The sequence below is a fragment of the Pelecanus crispus genome, chromosome 3, assembly GCF_030463565.1.
Source record: "Pelecanus crispus isolate bPelCri1 chromosome 3, bPelCri1.pri, whole genome shotgun sequence".
NCBI classification, from domain to species: domain Eukaryota; kingdom Metazoa; phylum Chordata; class Aves; order Pelecaniformes; family Pelecanidae; genus Pelecanus; species Pelecanus crispus.
The window spans coordinates 128,445,162-128,467,593 of NC_134645.1; the positions used below are offsets into that span (position 1 = coordinate 128,445,162).

Sequence of the window (22,432 nt, forward strand, 5' to 3'; positions counted from 1 at the left end):
CACAACTACCTGAAAGGAGGGTGTAGTGAGGTGGGTGTTGGTCTCTTCTCCCAAGTAGTTAGCGATAGGACGAGAGGAAATGGGCTCAAGCTGCGCCAGGGGAAGTTTAGATTGGATATTAGGAAAAATTTCTTCACAAAAGGGTTATCAAACATTGGAACAGGCTTCCCAGGGAAGTGGTTAAGTCACCATCCCTGGAGGTATTTAAAAGACGTGTAGACATGGTGGTTATGGACATGGCTTAGCAGTGGACTTGGCAGTGTTAGGGTTGTGGTTGGACTTGATGATCTTAAAGGTCTTTTCCAATCCAAATGACTCTATGATTCTATCATTCTCCAATTCTTTATTCACAGGACTACTTATTCCCTATTAACAATTTAGTTAACAGTGACCAGGGGAAGCACCCTTCCCTCAGATCCTTAAGGACAAAACAAGGAGCATATTTTTACATTACAGAACAGAGTTGATTGAGCACAATGACAACATCACCGCTGCCTCCTAAAGCTGCAAGTCTATAGCCTGTGAACCTTTTAAATACCACTTAAGATTTCCAAGTAGGACATGAGGACGGACGTAAATGGTGCATGGTTTAGAGGTAGCCCACCACACAGAGGTGAATTCCACCCTCAGGGCCCATCTAATGATCTTTGATGTCACTGGGAGCTTTTCAGTTGATTGCACTGGAAACCAGCTTGGGTCCTTAAATTGTGTTTTCCAGGTCCCTCCTTTCCTTGTTGACAAGAGTAACAGTTTCCTGGTATGGTGCATCTCTGAGTCAGTAGATGCCCCTGGAAGAAGGAAAAGCAAGGTATTTCCTTAACAAAGGGTTCAATGAGATGATCTACTTGTGACTTCCATAAAATAGCTTGCAGAAAATAAGAATCTTCCATGTAACGGCAATGGCCAAATCCTACCCCAAGATTTGCTGTGACTTTTGTTGATCTCATGTGCACTTATTGGAAGGCACAGATATACAAAACAGGAAAGATTAAGGAACACATATATTTTCCAATGGATTTTGACAGAGCAGTGAGAATGGGCCACTTGAAACAGTTTTGGTGTGGAACATAGGAAGAGCCATGCAGTGTCTTGGGAAGTGGATCAACTACTTCACAGTTTTGCTTCTGCCTATAGTCATTAGCAACTGCTTTGGATAAAGACACAAATGACTATGTAACAGGTAGCACAGTGAAAGTCCTTTCCCCAAAACATGTAATTAGGGACTGACTCAAGACATATAGCACACAGGTTTAAGAATTTTTCCAAGTCCTGTTTGAAGGAAACATAATCAAAACCTACACAAAACACACTCAGAATATGAGTAGGCTGTCTTTAATATTATCATTTCCTAGCTTTTGACTCTGGTTTTGCAGCCCTGAAGTTTCACAGCTTAAAAGGATAAGAAACTTCATGGTCTGGGGTCCTGTCTCTGCTTGCAGATTTGCTTGTCTTTTATATGTATATGTTCCTACTCTATCCCTTTAACTCAATCTTCCCACCTCTTCTTTCCCTTTTTTTTTTTTTCTTCTTTCTCTCTAGACATCAGCAAGGGACACCCTGAAAGCCCAGGACCTTTGCTCTAAAGGACTATGCCAAGTACTGCAGCAACCCATGGTTACTCTGAACACCCCATCTCAAAAGAAATTCCCTGCATCCTTGGGCTGAAATATCTTTCAAGCATGCAAAATTTTCACAGCATTCAGATGTAATAAGTCTCTACAGAGCAAGTGCAATTTTCTTTTTTTTCCCCTAAATCTCATACTGTTAGTACTTGATACATTTTTACAGGCATGAAGAAACTCCTGTCTATAATCTCTTTACAGGGCAGGTATAGTCCTATGCCCTGCAGAGCTGAGAAGTGAAGGCACAGTATGTGAGGATATGAAACAGAGAAAAGAGAATAAGGGGAAGATGTTGTTAAAATTATGTCTCTCAGACAGAAGGGGAATCTAGTTTGTGAAATCATAGCTCAAGAATGTGGCAAAAAGCTGCAGTTGACAAAGGCCATAAGTATATTCATCAAACATAGACTGAAACATTTTTACAAGGAAAAGAAGAAGTGCTCCTAGGCATGCCATTTATATGTCAAGTTTCAGGCTAGAACAGATATTTTTGCTGAGTTGCACATCTTTCTAAAAAAGGTTTTATAAAGGAAATGCTGACTGCTCTGTAACAGTAGCATCACGTATGTGAGCCTTGAAACACAGGAGCGAGAAATTCCCCCATTCAGAGATATCTCTGCAAACCTATAGTTTCCTCAGTTTAAAAGAACAACACTCTCGGGTGTGATGCTTGGAGTGTAAAGTCCTTGGAGGGTGAAATGTTACTCTGTAGAAACAACAGAATGCTTCTTTGAGGAAAAAAAGTCCTTCCACACTTGAGGAGAAAAGCAAACAGATTCAAAGGAGACTTCCTTACACAGCCCTTACAGAATACATTCATTTATGTAGTAGAGGGAGATGATGACTAAGGGGTTAAAATTACAAACTTTAGGTCACTGAGCTCAAAGGATTTCCCTTCAGAGAAATACAAACTGCAGTTGGTTTTGTACCATTAAGACATTCATTATAACAGCCAGCAACCAATTCCAACAAACCATAGTCTGAGCCTGAAAACAGGGCTACATTTCATTACACATATACTTTCTTCAGACAAAAGCTCACAGGTATGCCAGTCTTAATGTTCAGATGTACAATACTGAGAAGTCGCTAATGACTCCAGCAATGACACAAAATGCCTTTGATCAACCGCATCACCATATAAAACACCATAGCATGCCATTGAATGGAAATCAGGCACAACAGAAGAGCTATTATATTAGATACAGCACTCCAGCATTCATCTCTTCAAACAGAAAAAGTTCAAAGAAAATCAAAATCAGAAAATGAATAACAGAGTGAATTCCACCACTGGAAAAAAAAAAAAAAAAAAAAAAAAGAAGAGAGAAATTGCCAGTGGCTACATGATATCATATCAATATCCTTCAAAACAGCATTCCATGGCCTGGAATTATAACACGTTCTTCTTCTACCCAGGGCGTGCTGCATCAGGAGTGTGTCACACTGAAAACCATAAACCAAAGCCCTGAAAATCCAGGGGCTTGAGAAGCTAATGCCACTGCTGGCTGCCAGAATGCCATGACTAAACTCATTCAGCTTGTTTTTTCAAGGTGGTGGGACTGCTGAAGTCTGATGCATGCAAGAGGTCCTTGCAGGATGGCTGTGACTCTGGAGGATGAACCTCCAGAGATAAAAGCACAAGTTGTTGCAGCCTAAGCTAAAACTTTCCAGCTGGGGCTGGAAGAGACTTGAATCTGCTAGGGAGTCAGACATTGAGGGGACTTATAACACACCAACACTAGAAGTCACTTTAGCATGAGGGACCCACCTCTGTTGCAAGTGAAATTCATCCTTGTACAAAGAATTCTCTGAACTCCTGAAGCCTCACAATGCTTTCAAAACAGGGCAAAAAAATGGAATAACGTAGTACCAACCCCAATTTCCAAGCCTTCCAAAAAAGAACCTTTTAAATGTGAAGCAGACACCAAGCTGTGACACAAAAACTTGGGTTTTAATATGAACATTTTGCTAATAGAGGTGTTTTCTAGCTTTTCGAACTTAGAGTCCAGCCCATGAGGCACCCCTAGTGATGTAATTTTGCTTAGTTTGTTAAATAAGTAAATTGAAGTCTTCATTAGCTAAGTTTAGGCAGTGCCCTAGCTCTTCATTGAACTCCGGGAAGACACTTTCATTCAGAGATCTCAACAGTGTCAGGCCCGGATCAAAGTTTTCCTCTGCACTTCTTCACACTAGAAAAGAGCACTAAATATCTATTATTTGTTTTTATGAGACTAAAACTGTTCTTTGGGGGCTGAAAAGACTTACCCAGTAATGCACAGCACACCAGAAGTAGGCTCATGGCTTGGCTTTCAACCTGAAAATTATTATGGATGGCTCCTGGGAGAGAATTATAAGTAACTAAGAGACAGTAGAGAGTGAGTGACAGATGCTTCCCAGGAGTGAGTTGCAAAAACTTATTTCTGTGTGTACAGCAGCAAAAGGTTCAGGTGATTTGCAGCATGTTTGTTCTCATGAGACTCCCAGTTTTCTGTAGCCACCTGGAGTCATCCTGAGTTTAGCAGCATATGCACAAGCCAGCAGAAATGGGAAGGGAAACATTCATAAAATGCCACTATTAGATATAAATTTTAAAAGTGTCGATTTCATTTTAGATTTTGGTCTCAAGCAAGGGGTTGACTTTCTTGCAACTGAAAAGTTATATAGACAGTCATGGCAGCAAAGCAAGATGTGACAAATGGACTGAAAATTCATCTTGCCTAACTGCATTTTAGGTGCCTTAATTTGAGCGACATATCCAGTGCCCTTATCACACCAATAATGACTATGACTCCAATTTAAGACCCTGCACTCTGTTGACTCTCACTGCCAATAAGTGTTTCGACACAGCCAAGACAGCAAGAATGAAGAGGGAGAGTAAAAAGAAAGAGGGTGTATGATCAGAAAAGGCAGGTATGCCATACAGCAGTTCTCTCTCAAAATAGATTGGGTGACGGACAGTTTGTGTTCATGTTTGTGTTCATGTTCTTGGGCTAAAATTGAAGGATAATTCTAGAAAGGCACTGGAGAGAATAGTTTCTGCTCACCAACTAAACACACATATCTACTCTAGCGATAGGAGCTAAGAGACTTTTATCACTGATAGGAGGAAGACTCACAGAGTATGGCTCTCCAATAGTCCGAGCAGGTAGTGCATTTTCACATATCATTTGCCTCTTTGCTTTTCAATCATCAAATATTTTGTTTTTCAGTAAAGCTCGTCTGAAGAGCAGAGACAGTTTTATTGTACACTGTGGAGCACCCTGCTCTAAAACACGGTGATTCAGAACTGGGAACTCCCAGGGTCTCATCCTGCTCAGGCAACAACTTGCATTCTGGTTTTGGGCAACCTTTATTGTCCTGGGTCCTCAGTTTCTCATAGGCAGAGAACATTCCTGTCCATGGTAAAACATTGATCACGCCTAACAGTCCAACACTTATCCTGCTGCCTCCCAACCAGTAGCCACCAGTATGCTAGAGAGAACCCCTATACCACATCCTTCAGCACAGTGCAGACATTCCACAGTTAAACTGACCAAACCATCACTGCTCTAAATTCGGGAGATGTTAGTTCTGACCCCAAAGGCTGTGCGGTCATACTGCACAGCGCCAGGCCTAAGCTAATGAGATTTGCCTCTCAGGAGAGCTAATTAGTTCTGGTATACCAGCATGCTGATGCAGCGGTATTGTTTCCAGTCCTAGAACTAGATCAGTTGGGCTGGGCTGTGGGCAGCAATGTGCAATGCTTCAGGCACAGCTTAGTCAGGAAGGGCCTTGTGGTATGTGACAAAGGCCGTGGTCAATATCTCACATGGCAGCTAAAATGAGTTATTTGATCGAGAGCATTACACTTGCCTTTGCAGGAAGCACAGAGGAGTTTTATTGATAGGGGAGTTTGCAATGTACCAAAGGACCATCGCACCCTCAGCATCCAGCTTCCACTCTCTTAATGTAATATAAAGAACAGAACTCCAAATCCTTAGCCACACCTTTTTTCTTCTTAATTTATTTCTTACTTTCTGGTTCTGTGTAGATTGTGATTACCTCCAGTGACCACCTGAGCACACCCTACATAATTAACTCACGATCAGTGCAGAGGCTTTAGCTACCAGTGCTACCCTTGTGCCTTTTCGTATCTTCATCTGACGTATGGCATTGAACACTGAAATGATTTGTCTTTTGACAATCATGGGCTGATATTGGTGAACTGGTTATAATGTGATACACAACAAATTGCAACAGGGGATCTGGTGTTGTCTCTGTCCTTGTTCTCAGAGAGCTATGAAGGACAAAATACACAATGGCATGCAAAATCCAACAATGGTAAGAGGATCCAAAAGAAAGAAAAGCACATGAGAAATACCCCACTGTTTAATGCTTGCATAAGGGGTCAGATGTAATGGAGGTGAGAGTGGAGTAGGAAGCAGGGAGCACAGGACAGAAAGGACACTTTCTGTGTTTCTGAATGGCAAGCAAGCACATGTTCAACATGAAGTACAAGTGGCACAGCTGGAGTAATGTTGTTGGAAGAGGAAAGCAAGTCCAGTGTTTTGGGAGCTGCGTTTGGACTTTGGAAATTGAGGGTCAATCCCGTGTTCTGGTAAAGCTTCCAACTGGCAAGACCTTTACATGGATGTTAGTGTTGCTTATACTGTCAAGGGAAATAGATGTAGACCTTCACATCATGGTTCAGCAGGCATATATTAACTGCAATCTAGGTTCATGTCTCAGGTGCTGCTGAACATGCTCTGGAGAAATGAGGTTCAGGTCTCAATTTTTGGCACCTGAACTGAGCTGTCTGAAGGGAGCTAGGTGTCTAAGCTCCCACCGCAATAAATTCATTTAGGCATTTAGTACTATCTGAAATGCCCTTGGGTACTTGAGACCTCACACAGGACAGGCAAATATGACATAGGGGACATCTGTGACCATCTAGGGTTTCACCTGGCTAGGCAGGATGCTCCTGGAGTGCTTCAAACACTAGATATCTTCATATAAGCAAGTGACTTGAGCCTTGGAGCTCTACATAATACCATCAGTGAAGAACAACTCAATTCACATTAGATACCCACATTTGGTCAGCTCAGTAACTCTTCCAGCTCTGTTAACTGTAACGATGAGGAGCAAGTTAAGATGCCTAAACATATGTGCTTACTGTTACTTTAGATGCACATAGGACACAGGATCTACAGGAAATAAACAAATGCCTGGAGGGACATTTCTGTGCCTTCTCTGGCCTCTGAACTGACAAATACTTAACCACATTTACGCACTATAGCTAGTGAGATGACAGAACTGAAAAAAAACCCACATTGTGCTTGTTTGATAGGAAATAGGGACCTAATCAGAAAATGGAAATTATTTACTCCTCAGTTTAATGTAAGTTCCCCCCCAAAAAAGTGAAGAAAAGCATTATTTCAAACAACATGAGGTCTTTTTAAACATTTGGCAGAAAACTGAAGATTAAACTAGATATTAATTAACGGTTGAACATAATTCTTAATTTAATCTGAAATTATATATATATATATATATATATATAAAACTTTTAATGACACAGGACAGAGAAATCCAAACATGACTGAGGCTCCACACCCAAATGCCAAAGCAGAACAACACAAAGCAACAGAAACTTCCTTCTACAAAGACTTCATAAGCCAAAACCAGGTGGAGGAGGAAGAGACATGGAGCAGTGTTATCTCCATTTCCAGAAGTGGAGCTGTGGTAGGCAGAGAGACTTATCTGGTTTCAAACAAATGAGAAGGAGCCAGCACCAGGTCCCAGAGTATTTCAGATACACACTGCACGGTATTCATACGATCATACAATAATTATGTCTGGAAAGGACCTCGGGAGATCATCTAGTCCAGCTTCCTGATGAGAGCAGGTCCAGCTATTAAGTAAAAATGTTATCACAAGTTTTCTCCTCTAAACTTCATTGCAAGTTGACTAATATTTTTGCTAGAATTCAGAAAGTTGTTCATGCAATAAAGTTGTAAACTGAGCTGGGATTTAAATGTACCTCAAGTCTGAGGTTGAAATACAGGCATAGGCTAAAACATCTAGGAGGCATCCACAACAAATGCATTGAGAGATTATCATTGATAGTGGGAATTGCAACAGGAGAATAAAATGGAAGGTGGTATAATGTGGAAATGTAAAATATGATCCCTGTACAAAAGAGAGGTAGGTCAAGAGATGAGCACTTTGTGAGCTGTGATTTTGGGTCTTGCAAATTTTCTGCACCGGAAATAAAGTCCCTGCATATAATTAAGCTTGAATATCAGTATGAGTAAGTAAGAGTGTGTGTGTTTGTGTGTATATGTAAATGGAAAAGAGTGATTATTCTGTTCCAAAAATCACACTTTTGTACTGTAGCCAAGCTTTTAATGTGACAAGGAACAAATGTGGTGTCCTGCACACACTAGAATGGACACTAGTGCCAAGGAGCCCATGTCGCAACACAAATACGTATCCTAATGTAAACAGTCCCCAGCACCCCTACAGAAATAAACACCTTTCCTTCCTTCCTTACTGGGTAAGATGATGACGTCTTCCCCAGGGCCTGGGATGCTGTGGTTGGATCCACCCCAGCCTTTCTCCACATCATTCCATGTCTCTGGGTGTGACCATTTCAAGACAGCATCAGAAGGAGCTACAAAACAGGACATACAAAGGCAGAATTATCATTTTCGGTAGCTGGGAGAATTACTGTTTCTTTGATAGTCAAGCATCTGTGGTATTAACATCCTCCTTTTGTCACTGGTGAAGCAACACTAACTGCTCTTCGTTATCTTCCATGCTTAAAGGAAGCTGCCGGATGGGAAAAAAGATCTCTCCCAGGACCATGTTTTCAAAGTTAAAGGACAGTGAGATAACTGAAAAAACAGATTCAAATTCTTTGGGACCCATCAAAAGCAAAGCAAATCTTGAGGTCTGTCATACTTAGCTTATGATACCCCTTGTCAGTATGCTTCACAAGCAATGGCATTTTATTTATGCTATCCAAAGCTCTGAGCACTTTGAACACAAAACTAGGATGAACAAATGAAAATAAAAGCCGGTCACCTGTGCTTGGATCAAAATGGTAACTAACCCTACCAGAAAGTGTTAACTCTTCTCATGTATTTTTCTCCCTCAGTGCTCTAGAAAGCAGATTGAATTCCCAGGGTATTAGAATTTCCATACTTTCCCAAAGTATGAAAGATTTTAAAAAATGAGCGATCAAATCTCAGAGACTGTTAGTCCTCAGAAAAGCAGGAGTCTTCCCACTGCAAGGGGTAATGAAGACCTGCCTTGGAAAACCAGCTTGACTGAGACACGTGGCAACTCCTGCTCATTCCCCAAAGATTTATTTTTCAGCTCAACCCAAAAGGAAACTTCTGAGCCTTAGCATCAGGAAAACATTGGCAGAAATTAAGTTCACAAAATGTAGGTGTGTGACTTGCACTTGTATTTTAGAGAGGTAATGAGCCGGTCTTCATAAATTAATTGCCTAAGTTTGCTCTGGCATCAAGAGAGGAAGGAAAGCCTCCAGGGGGAAATCCTGTACGCTAAGTTTAGTAAGCCCTAAACTAATGCAGGCAGGGCCTCCCTCTGGAGGCCTCTACAAGCACCTACCTCTGTGCTACCACTGTAAAGGAAATTCTGGAAAAAAAAAATCTTTTTCTTGAGGAGGGCTTCATTAGGTCTTGAAAACACAGAGGCAAGCTCATGCCTAAGCGTAGGGGGCTAGACCCTGCTCAGTAACATTGTGAAGTAGAAAAGCCCTCCGTCGCCAGCACAGAAACACAGAGAAATTAAACACAGGTGAAGCTCCTTAAGGCTGGGTCTCTTTCCATTACTTGTTTGTTCAAGGGAAAACACTCTGCAAAAAGGTCTCTAAACCCTATGGCCACGTAAATTATTATGGTTGTTAATAGGCAGCAAGGCAGCTGTGCAACTAAGACCAACCTTTGGAGGTGTCCCTTGTCTCTGGTGTATTTTTCTGTCTGATTCGACATGTAACTGTGCAGTAATGTCAGACCATTACACCAAGACCACTATGGAGCACTAAAACACACTGTAGCCTTACATTCTCCATGACCTTTCTGATCAGCTATAGTATTTCTTAACAAAAGTTTATAGTCTTTTATGCTGTGGAATCATACATTTATCATCAGCAATGGTAGATATGGTTCAATGAAATGCTTAAATGAATGCCAAGAACCCCTGTTGGGTTGATAGATGTACAAAATACTGAAGTGAAAAATAGCAGTCTATTTCTGAAAAAGTAGTAAAAAAGAAATGGTGTGATTCCCAGACCAAGCCTTTCAGACACAGACTGTCACCCACCTGGGGTAGGTAAAGCCACTTTTTCCTTCTCCTTCAGTGTGACCTGAATCAAGTCAGCTCCTGTGACTGAACACAGAGAATTTTAGGGACTTACAGCAAGGCCTTACAAATTAACACACAAAAAAAAATCATAGTAAATCAATTGCTACACGTGATTTTTCTGACAATATTTTAAATTTCTAACAAACAGAATTTTTTTAAGAACAACTATACATGTTTTCTAAACATTTTTTTCTTTTTTGTACTTTGAGAAAGGATTAAACAAACACATTTTAATTTACAGATATGGAGGGTCTCAAGACAACTCATTAGAAACAGCTAAAAGAAAACATTCAACAATCAGAAATCCTAGGCTGGAACACAAATCTCATTTATCCCACTATAAATCCACAGCAGTTCCACTAACGCAAGCGATATTACACCATTGAATGCATAATGTATTAACTGGCTCAAACAGCAAATTACAGCTTTTGTTTTGTAGTTCATTTTTGATTTTTTTTTCCCCCAAATCTGGTATCTGGAAGAGATGCTTTAATTAGTCAGACTTTATAGACTGAAGACAGGGACCCTGTGTTCTCTACTGTGAAAAGAGGTCAGAAGCAATTATCACCATTGTAACCTTTGTGCCCGTATATTGTCAGCAGGAGAAGGGCCAGGATAATGCAAATCAAACTAAGAGGAGCAGGAGAAAACTGCTTCAGACCCAGCTAAAAGGCTACCTCCTCTTCCTCTCGCATGGCATATAAAGGCACTTCCTTTCAGTCACCAGACTGGAACAACTGTAGGTTAAAATAGAAACACTCTGACGAACAGATAAAACTCCTGTCCACTGCCCAACCCCTTATGGTGACCCTAAAATGTCACTTTGGGGGGTAGAATATATGTATAAATGAAACCATTGTCAGAACTTTCCTCAGTTCCAGAACATGCCAGGAACTTTCCTACATGTGTATCAACCCACCGATGGGATTTTGTGCCATATTGTAATTTACTTATTTTATCCTTAAACAAGTCTCTGTACTTTTAAACTGTGAAAACTGTCCTTCCCGACCTCCCTCCTTTTCTCCCAGTGCAACTAAGCAAATTTAAAATAACTGAGGTTCATTAATTTTAAGTGTTCAATAAATTAGTATGAATAATCAAAAAACTTGATTCTTTCTGATAATTACTATTTGATGTCAGTTGAAAGCACTCGATTGAGTTAGCAGCATATGCTCCTATGCCAAATGAGGCTTCCATAATTAAATAGAAACTGATTCCATGAGGTTTTTCTCATGTCTGATTAATTAGTAATCAGGTGCCTCAGCTCTGTTCTTCAGTGTCACCTTCTCTCCCAATGGTAGCTGTGATCTGATCCATACATCAGCCAAGCCAATCTCCCCCAAATCATCACACAGAGCTCAAACTGAACAGCATAATATCTTTGGGTGGCCACACTCTCTCTTTCAGGAGAAAGAATGACATGAAGATGCTAATTTAAAGTCTTTGACCCAGCATTCGTGTGGCTTTTAGACAATACTCTCCTATGGGTACTTTGATGGTTGTGGTGGCCTTCCTTCTCTTCTCACTTATAGCAGGGCAAACCAGGAGTCAAAGGTGCTATGTCAGTCTTAGGAAAAGTGAGAGAACGAAGCCCTGACGCTATCCTTTTATCGATAAAAATATTTTGTTAGATTTGTTGGGGTTTTTTGGTTTAATTTTGCAGGCACTACAGTGCAATCATCTAATTAAGGATCTTTGTATTGTTCAGAGAAAAGCTGTTCTAATTAAATCCTGAGGGGACAGAAAACTTGATCAATATGTTATATAGACCTCATAAAGGTGTTCAGTCCCCTTGCACAGTGAAGAAATGAACCATTAAGACTTAACTCAGTACAGTCATGTCCAGAGTCAGGACGAGGATAAAAATTTCTCATATTTGAAGTGTCATCCAACCACAGAGCATGACAATTCAAACCATTATAAATCATTTATACCCTCCACATGAGTGCAGGAATCGGGGGCCGAATTCTCCACAGCCCCGCAACTTGCACAATTATTTATGTCAAGGGGGTATAAAGTGCAACAGGTGTGAATCAGTAGTATTTTGTTGCCATTTCCCACAAATACTCCTAAAAACTGATCAAAACAGGAGAGGTACAGGCCTTGGGAATAATCAAGACTACAGTGACACAGTCCTTCTGGTTGTTTTGTTTTCCTGCCGAGTATGTTATCATTGTTTTTGTACAGGACAGGAAGAGATATAGGCAACACAGACGAAGGACGTCATCAGAAAACATTGAATTAAGGTGACTCTTCACAAAATGTAGTTATAAGGCTCCAGGGTTTAGTTGTATAAAACCTTTATAAGGCTCATCAATTTTCTGTCTTATTACAGCTCTTCCTGGATGTTTGGGCTGTGAATCATAAATATAGGCCTTCTTGACAATACTCCCGGTAACTTTCTTCTGGTTCAGGGCTCCTTGAGTGAACATGAAGGAGGAGCAACTTAGTCTTTTATCAGCTTTGCAGTGACGGGGAATTTTGCCTGTGGATATTAGGAAGGGCTGAAACTAGGATAAATGGCTCCAATAGCCTGACTTACAAATAACAAGCAACTCCATGCTATTTAACATCAATTGGGCTAACATACATCACAGGAAAATCAAAACTTTTAGACAGCACAATCAGCAACACAGTGAGACACACCTCTAAAAACTGGAGAACCTGGGATAGGATATTTTGTCATCCTTTACCAGGATCTGTTACAGTAAGTACCCAGAAATATGGTATCATGGGAATACTGCATTGAGAGGAAGAGATGTTAAAAAAAAAAAAAAAATTATTTGGGCTATAGACACAGATTCTTGCTTACAGCAGATTAATATTTGTAGAGGCGGAGGTGAAGGCATGAAATTCCTCCTGCAGAGATCGCATAGTCGAAAGACCATCCCTGACAGGATTATAAGGACTTCATCTTATTTCTGTAAATGCTACATTCGCTGGTCTCTCTGCTGCCATGCCAGAAGGACAGCAGCTCATCCTCCAGGAGAAGGTTGATTTTTCTCTTTGCGTCTGTTACGAAAGGCATCTCTTTGCTAAGAACTGACATTTCATTTCACAGAGGCCACTGAGCAGCCCACATCTGGTCAACTGGCCAACTGAAACACAGGGTGATACAGGGTGAGTTTTATCTAGCTGGAAGAAAAGACTCATGCCTGTACAACCAGTCCTCTGTAACAAATTAACTCCATTCTCTAGGTCTTTCACCTAGGATTCTTTTTTACCCCTAAGCAATAAGGCTGCAGAAAATATTTATTTTCTGTATTTTAGTATTAGAAACAAATATTCTTAAGAGCCTGTTTATTCTCCTATACAAAGCAATTACAAAAACCCGCAGAGTCTAATGGAAGTGAGATCATTCTTTAGGAATTTAGAAAAGACAATAAGTGTAATCAAATTATTTTTTTAAGAACTATGGAAACTGTAAACCTGCTTCTGACACAGCAGTAATGTGAGGTTGGGCCTCAGGCCCTCTTAACAACTCACACATGAGTAGCTTGAGCAAAGTCACCAGGATGACCTCCATAAAAGTTGTGTCTACTGAAAAATGTATTTGGGGTAAATAAAAAGTTTGATAATCCTTTCAGTGATGTTTTCAATAATGTTTGTGTCAAGCACTTCAATTTGAGAAAAAAGCCAAGAGAAATCTGGAGACGGAGCAAGCCAACGCTTTGTTTCATTCCAAAAGAAAATGTTTTAAACACTTCAAAAGTGAACAAAAAGGAAACAACATCTCTGGTTTTTAGCCAATTCCAGTATTGCCCAGAGACCTTAACCAAGGAGCAGTACCACGCTGTGGCACCATATGCTTGTATTTGTAACAGACTTAAAAAGCTCATAATGTTGTTATTATTGTAATTTACGCAGGGTATTTCTCCTAAAAATATCCCAGATGTCCTAGTATGATGTTTCTTTCCACCTTCCTTGTTACAATAAGGCTTCTTTGATTCAGCATGGTCCTCTCTCCTGAAACAAGGCTGAGCCACAGCCCATCAGTGTTTCAGGGAGCCGCGCACCCATTTCAGTGCCCATCAGTGACCTTTGAGGAACACCTCTGTCAAGACATGGGGTGCCCCAGAGAAAATCAGGATGCTGCTATGAAGATGAATAATGTCAGAGCAAAGCTGCGGATGTAGAAATGACTGGCACAGGATGCCCCAAGCTTCCTCACTTCCCCTCCACCCAGCATTGAGCAGGGACATGGAGTTATCTCTCTTTCAGTGCAGATTGCTTTAAAATGGTCTGAAAAAGATTGTTTTCAGAGGGATTCATGGGTTAGTTAACAGGGTTGATGTATGTAGGTAGCAGTGAGTACCTTTGTTAACAGGATCATTGTATATCTAGCCCATATTCAAGAAAAACTCTCCATCACAATTATTTCTCCCCATTCAGCGTCCCCTGCATTGTCCCATGCCAAGGTCTAATTTACAAAACTGCAAGCATGCAAAACATCAGGGCAACTTAACTCCTTTAATCCCCTCCATACGGTATATTTTCTTGCCTTCTGTGTTAGACAGACCTTATTTTCTCCCCCAAAGATAAACAAACACTTGCATGACACTGGGCAATTTCAGATGGAAGGGGGGGCATGGAGAAAGCCTGAGCCCAACGCAGGCTGCTGGCCAAGGTGGCTTCATTCAGCTGCCCACTTCGTTTGAATAACAATATCTTTGCAGTTGTGGGGGCTTCCCTCCCCTTCTCTACCCTTTCCCCTCCATGCGGGCCTGAGCAAAAGGCTGTGTGAATTCAGGAGCCTGCTTGTGAATGAGCTGGCATCTGATATGTATTTACTGACGTTAATTTTGGACGTAATGCACCCCTGCCACTTCCCCACCATTTGCCCTAAAAGGCTTTCTGATGGGCACAAAGGCAGAGGGTCAAAAGTAAGTTGACCTCTGCCAGAATGTACAATTATTGGAAAGAGGCGGTACACCAGCAGCTGTCGAAACCCCACCGGCGCGGCAAAGTGCTTCCAAAAGTCGAAGGATGACTAATACGCTCGAGCTCTCCCCTCCGCCCTGCAAGAGCCGGCTACTTTCTGCAGGAAGAATTATGGCCCTCCCGAGCAGCTGCAATAATTGTCTTCCCATTGTCCCGCAGCCCTCCCTCCGCCACCCCCTACAAGTGCCCATTGTCGATGCGGAGTCAAGTGATTATATGCTTGGGCTGATGCTGTTTGCACCCAGCTGCCTGACTGCTGACACACGAGCACCGAGAGGGGGGACCCGCGTCTGCGAGACGGGGCTCCGACATACCAGACCTTTTACATAAGTCAAACAGGAACAAATGACTCTTTATCAGCCCCTTCTCCCTTTGAAGTGGCGGCTGCTTATAGGCCCTTACAGCTTTTCCTCTTTAGCCCGAGCAAACATCCTCCTTTTGATATGCTACATGCTCATTATCTCTGCCCCATTTAATGATTTTTGATTGAAGGGTGGCAGCGCAGTTGCCAAGAGGGTAGTTAAAGAGGCTCCACGCAGTCAGGACGACAAGAAAGGCTTTCCTTGTGCAGCAGCCTAAATTTGGAGTTTCTTAACAGTGTGTTCTTGTTCTTAGCAGCAGATAAGGGCTGAGCGTGAAATTCTTAATTAAGCAGTAAATAGAGAGTGGGGTGTCAGCAGATGCAGCCTGTAGCCATGGAGACCAAGTCAGATGAAGGAGGGAGCTGAGACTCAACGCCGGCCCCGGGCTCGGGCATGACTGACAGCTGAAGAATCCGACAAAGCTTGTAAATGGGATTAATTAGTTGGCTAATTATTTCATATAGTTAAATGTAAATAAAAAATTAAAAAAACAGGTCGCAGAGTTAGGCGGGAACGTGTTCTGAAGGCCAGACCTTCAAGCGTTGACCTCTCTGGCTCGGTGCGTGGACTGGTGGGTTTTTAAGGCCAGAAGGGACTATTGTGACAGCCTTCTCTGACCTCCTACGGAGCGTGAATCTCACCTCATGAGGTTTCTAATAGCTTCTCATAGCGCTGAAGCATATTTCTCTGAAAAGACAGCCAAGCATCATCTAAGGACCCTGAGTGATGGAAAGTCCACCACATGCCATGAGTCTGCTCTGATGGCTAATTATCCTCACCCTCTCAGCCTTCACAGCGGAGATTAGGAGAGAAATTAAATGGCACACCAGGGCTAGGGATCTGCTTGCTTTGTTTCAGACTTTTACCCTACCAACAGCGTTAGATATTATGTATCCAACACTGAATTATTGATCTCACTGCTATAAAAGTCCTTGCTGAAAATGTTCACAGCATGAATTATACACGTTAGGTGTTTTCATAAATTTTCCCTTGTGTACTCTGGATTATTGTTTCCCTCTGTATTAAAATGAGAAACAACAACGAGGTCTTCATATAATAAAAATCAAGATGAAAAGAAGGCAAGAGAAGGACAAGAAAGTATCTATGATGCAAGAGTGACATATGCCGACCAGATCACTTTGTCCCAGTCTTCCCAAGATGTCATCTCCTCTATTTTCAACAGTAGTAAGAGGCCAAGACATAGGTGTCATCTTCTGAGCTTTCCCATGTTGCCCCATTTATGAAAGTGCACTTTAGGATAGGCAAACTGAAAAACAGTTGACTTTTATATTTGAAAGAACAAATTTACACTTAGTAAACTGAAATAATAAAACCATATTTCTTCTTTCATTAGATACCCGGCATGATTTTGAGCAAGGCTTAGACTCAACAGCTAGATTTATACTAGCCAATCTATATCCATACTATACCTAAACAGGGCCAGGACATGAAACTAAGAGCTGGCTATATAGCTAGCCAAGTTCCTGGCACAGCTGTGGCCCAGACCAATGCACTTTCCCAGATGGTGACCATTACAGATCGGGAGTTAGCGCAGGACAGGGATCTCTCCTAATTTGAAGCCTGGGTGCATCCAGCCTGTTTTAAGAGATAAAATGTTAAGCTGTATGGACACACGCTGTGCAATGCCAGTTGGCTGCAGGACCAGAGATGGATGCAGCAAGTGTGACCCTCAGACTGAGGTTAAGGTGTGGGCTTCCCCATTTCTCCTCAAATGTACACTGGATGATTTTCATGCCTTCATTCCAGCTATGTTTTCCTCTCCACTGTCCACTGACTGTTCTAGTTGCTCATTCCTAAACAGTTCCTACATGAAAAAAACATTTGCATGCCATCTTATCAGTGCAAATCAAAAGAAATTCATTAAAACTAATGGATTAGGTCAGTTACAAAATTTTCTGTTACTGTGAAAAGCAGCATCTTTATTCTTTATCTTCCCTGTATGATAGTCATGAAGGATAAGCTATGCTTCTCAAAGGCACTGAAATATTTTTGTGATTCCTGGTTCTACTATTATTAATAATGGCAACAATTATTACCTTGCCTTTTACATATAGAACTTGCACCCTTATAAAATCATTTGCTTGAGAATGGAAATTGCAGAAAATGTCCCAAATTTAAAAGAATAAAAGAAACTTGAATAAATATCAGTAAATATATGAATTTCTTAAAAAAAACTGACCACCACACTTCATGATCTAGTGTACAAAGCCAACATACTCAAATGTAAAGGTCAATAACAATTTTGGAAGTTTACAGTCATAGGAAAAATTCTCACCCAGTAATCCTATTGCCTTCAGTGGGCTCAGCCTAGATAGATTGCACATAATTTATTAATGATACATGTGATATGGGACCAGCTGACAACAGAGATCATTAGTAGAATTTAATGCCTTTTCCTCTCCAAAACACCAGTTCAAATTCAACTGATGTCACATCACCCACTATTTATGATACATTCCCTTTGTTGGTAGATCAGGCGTCAGATAGATCAGATAGAGATGGACCCGATGTGCATGCATTTACCTACTTGACTGATCCTTTTGAAGGACCTCTCACTTATTGAAAGGCCATTGAAAGATGGCCCTGTGTCTAAGGCCTTATGTAGTTTGGGGGTTTATATTAAAACAACATCAGCTCTGTCACCATTCTTGAACTAAAAGGTACATTGTATCCCTTATATTGCACTTACCCAAATAAGTTAGCTTCCTCAGTCTGCTGTCAAGATACCAGTCACAGCTCCTATGATGTCCGTATGAAGGCAGCGACTGGAGTGGCTGTCCAGTCCTTGTCCCACAGGACACCACAACCTCAGGATGGGCAGGAAGATCCTTGTGTTCCACCAGCAAGTAATTCCCAGTCATGAAGTTGCTAAATGTCACTGAATACTAGAGAAGAGGGAACCAAAACAAACATGCCTCTGTCTGTGATTAGAACTCCGTGGAGTGCAGTATAAAGGGATAAAGAGGATGGTGCTCCTCACAGGCAACATATTCTTTTGTAAAATGTGTCTTGGAAACACAGAAGAGAGAAGTAAAATTAAGCAGAAGGTGACTGTGCATGCAGACAAAATCAACACCTCTCATTACCTGTAAAAGGTGCAGACAAACAATGTTTTCTGAAAACCATGCTGCAGTATGTCTTAAGGTAGTACAAATTTTCTTGATTCCTAAGCACCACACTGAACTTTCATCTAAGATGTCTAAAATCATCTTCCTGCTCCAAGTTACTACCGAGAGCTTCAGAGACTAGGTCATCATATCTAAACCCTGCCTATAAATATATAGAGATTTTCTCAGTGCCCTTAACACTTTTTCTCCTCTCTCTGCTCACCCAGAAAGATGAAGGCATGATTATCTCTTCCAAATATAATTTTGAAATTATAAAAAAATCCCGTGTTACCTGGAGCTGTTTGCTGACCGAAGGGTTGTCAAATGTCAACACGTAAGTCTCTTTATCCAAAAGGAGAACCATCCAGCCATACAGGTTTGATAAAGTATCAGGGACATAATTGACTGTGGTCGTCTTATTCCTACTGTCAGTCACAGTTAAATTATAGGGAATGTCTGGAGCCTCTTTTCTGGAAGAAAAAAAAAAAATCAGATTTTATCACAGAACTCTGTCATTTTGCAACCTTTACAGTTCTGTTTTTATTTGAATTACAGTAGTATATGCTGCCTCTCTCTCAGAATGTGACTTCATTTGTGTAGTTCTTTACAAATACAGTAAGAAACGATCTCTGCCTGAAGTGCCATAAAAAGAGAGAAAGAGAATAACGGTGGAGGAATAAAGGCACAGAGGAGCAAAGCTTGTGCCAAAGCAGAGCTATGGCAACAGCCAGGGTACCAACTCCTACACTGTCAGAGTATTTCCCTATCGACCAGACTTATGAGCATCAGGTTCAACTTTTAGGATCTTCATCTTCATGAAATTTGCCAGAGTTTTCTGATTACTCACATTTGAGTGGTCAAAAGTTTAATCGAGGCTGAAGGTGCAAAAATCCTCTGTAATTCAAAAAGCCGCACTGCATCCAGGTCAGCATGCTGGGGCTGCTGCTGACTGATGAAAGCCTTCACAAAATGGGTGAACTTTTAGTACAGCAGTTCTTCTTAGCATCCAAATAAGAACTTAAACCCTTTTTTCACTAGAACTTTGCACTCCTAATTTCTGTCCTATCTAGTCAGAGAAAAAAGACTCACTGAAGAGATCAACAGTAGTAATGATATCATGAGTGAGCATAAACCTTTTAGATTTAAGGCCTTTGGAGACCTTTCTCTACTAACAGGAAATAACGCAGTGAAGCTGGGATGGGTGTAACCACCCACTTTGACTTCCTCTCCAGGGGTAGGCTTTGTCTTTTTCCTGCAGATAGACTTTTTTCAAATTATGCTAAACCAGTCTTGATTATTTGGGTGTCTGGCCAAAATAACTTCTTACTGCTATGATTGCCAGTTTCCTCAAGGTGGAAGGATGTGTAAGGTAAAGTCCAGAGGTACAGAATACTCTGCTTTCAGGAACGGCTTTGTGAAAGCAACAAACTACATGAAGAAAAAGATAAAGCTGAAATGCAGCTAACCCTTCTGATGTTCAAACATTGAACATCCATTGCCTCTTCATGTCTGATCAGGGACACCTGATCATAAGCCGCTTCTTCAAAACAAAGATCTTACCTCCAGTCGTCAGCATCTTGCACTCCTACAACAGCTCTTGAAACTGATGGAAACCATAGCTGAAACTACGCTCTGATTAGCTATACTGTGCTACTGCTTCACATCTAGAACGAGATTGGGAAGGTCTTCTCTCCTTCTAGAGGCAACAAGGAGCATCAAACTCCTCCAGAGGATGTCAGATATGAGGTGAGCTAAAATGTTCTCTGGAGCTGATGTTTCTCCATGACCTGAATGAATAAATCCTAGCCTAAGAATCCCCTCCCTGTCCCCTTACTGCACACACATGCACAGACTGCCTAAGCTTGTCTGAGAATTTGATGCATCTCTCTGTAGCAACTGGCAGAGATTATTCCCCACCTTGAGCATGATCCCAGTTGGCTTGCAAAGGGATTGATGCAGGGCTGGCTATGCCACTAAAGATACAAGAGGAGCTCTGATGGAAGCATCCAAAATTCTAGCAAGGGTCTTACCCCATCACTACCATCATCTCCCATCCCTGGCCCTGCCAACACCAGGCATGCTTGAAAGAATATTAGGGTTGCAGCTGCACAACTTCAACTATCAAGTTTTTTTTCTGCTTCTTGCATTCTTCATATTATGCATGGGGAATTGCTAGGGATACACATCCCAGGACTGCAGATCTCATTCTTAGCTGAAGAGAAGCCTTGCTGGCTTGCCAAGGTACCCTGGGGCCATGATTCTGCCATAAAGATGAATGCAGCAGATTTATACATGAATCAAGTACTGCTGCAGGATCAGGGCAAGTTGGCAGCTTCACCTTTAGTCCACTTAGTCAGTTTTGGCATTTGAGCTGACACTAAGCTTAAAAAAACCACAGACCTCTTTTAAGCATATCTAAAGTGGTATTTCTAAATATTGGAGTATTACCCTACAACTAGACATCTCAGCGTATTACCCAGTGCTCCAGACTGGGTATGGCTTGCTTACCCAAGATAGTCAGTGCTAAAATTCACGTGATCCTGCAATTTGCCTGTTGGTATCTGCAATTTTTCATTGCTTTTCCCCTTGCTGCTTTGGAGACAACACATAATTACAACAGCAATCATCCTGGAGGAGGGTTGTGTGCAGATTTTTTTTTTTTTCCTCTTTTAAAATCAGTTCTGGGTTTTTTTTGTTATTCTGGTGGCTGTCATTTTGGCAAAGGACTTTCTGGCTACCCAGAAACATTCAGCTGATAAACAGCAGTGGGAAACAGGAGAAGTGTGAAACAACAAAGAATCACTCAACCAGAAGATATTGGCAGACCAATGAAACTGACTGGAAGGAGTTAATAAGGCTTAAACAGCTTTCGTACTACTAATAAACCTCCTCTTATAGGCATTAACTGGACCAGGATATTAGGCTGCTAATTAAGCAAGTAAATGACAACAAGCACATTATTGCCACAGTTATCAGCACCTGCACAGGTATTCAGGAAAATATTCCTAGCAGCAGAATCGCACCACACATAACGTGGTGCAACGTTAAACTCTCCTGCACATCAGAAATTGCCTTGTTGAGTTAGAAAGGGGCGCAATGCCACAGCACGTGGCACAGACCCATCCTCTGTGCAACATAAATTCACGTGGTTTTGCTCTTTACTCATTTTACTCTTCATTGCTGGAGAAGTCTGATGAGACAGCTTGAATCACTTTTCTCAGGGACTTCTCGCCGGTACTTCCAAGAAGTTTTAAAGACAGAGAAGAAAGCCTGGAAGGGGCAATCCTGCTGGGATATAGGGAGGGATATGTGTCACCTGATCGATCTGCCAGAAAGTTAGGTGGCAATTCCACACTAGCCATGTAGATTCACTAGCTAGGGAATGTGAATATGAATTCACTAGCTACTGAATTAAGTGTGAATCCAACTCTGTTGGACACCAATCTTGACAAGAGGTTTATAAAGGCACCCCGAATAAATATCTTAAACTAGACAGCTAACTTCCAGGTGGTTACAGTTAAGTGAAATACATCTTTCCCAGTATGCCTACTTATAACAGATGAGTCCTCTCTCCCTAGACTTCAAAGCTAGGACAGACTTTTGACTGCTTCAGACACTACCAACTTTCTTTTTAGTTAATTGTTCTCAGTCTTTGGGATAGAGAGACAGAGAGCCTTCACTGGAGAATCTTTCATTTAAAAATTACATTTTTTTATGCAGGTAAACCTTTCTGAGGAAGAAGGCTTTGCATGGTTTCGTACCATGATAGCCTGGATTCCCTGACCTTCACCTGGAAGTTTGTTCATGACCCAGGCAGAAAAGGGAGCAAGAGATATCTTATGGCCTGAAATCTCTATGGTTTCCTTGACCTGGAATGCTGTGTCCTTGCCTTTTACATACCTTGCTTGAGGTGTTGCCACTGACAAACACATACCTTACTCCTGATAGAGTGCCAGCACACCAAAACAAAAATTTGGGGAACCTGAAAAACATGGTCTGCATGGAAGTT

The 22,432-nt window shown here is 41.4% G+C and overlaps 1 protein-coding gene across 1 annotated transcript in view; it reads right to left on the minus strand.

The window, feature by feature from the left end:
* Positions 1-22,432, minus strand: part of PKHD1 (PKHD1 ciliary IPT domain containing fibrocystin/polyductin) — a 275,411-nt gene that overhangs the window by 107,284 nt on the left and 145,695 nt on the right. The window contains exons 47-50 of the mRNA XM_075707750.1: positions 18,716-18,893; positions 18,006-18,201; positions 9,951-10,016; positions 8,152-8,271 (exon numbers count right to left, since the gene is read on the minus strand). Of these exons, the coding sequence (XP_075563865.1) occupies positions 8,152-8,271; positions 9,951-10,016; positions 18,006-18,201; positions 18,716-18,893 (560 nt within the window). The remainder of the gene's footprint in view (positions 1-8,151; positions 8,272-9,950; positions 10,017-18,005; positions 18,202-18,715; positions 18,894-22,432) is intronic.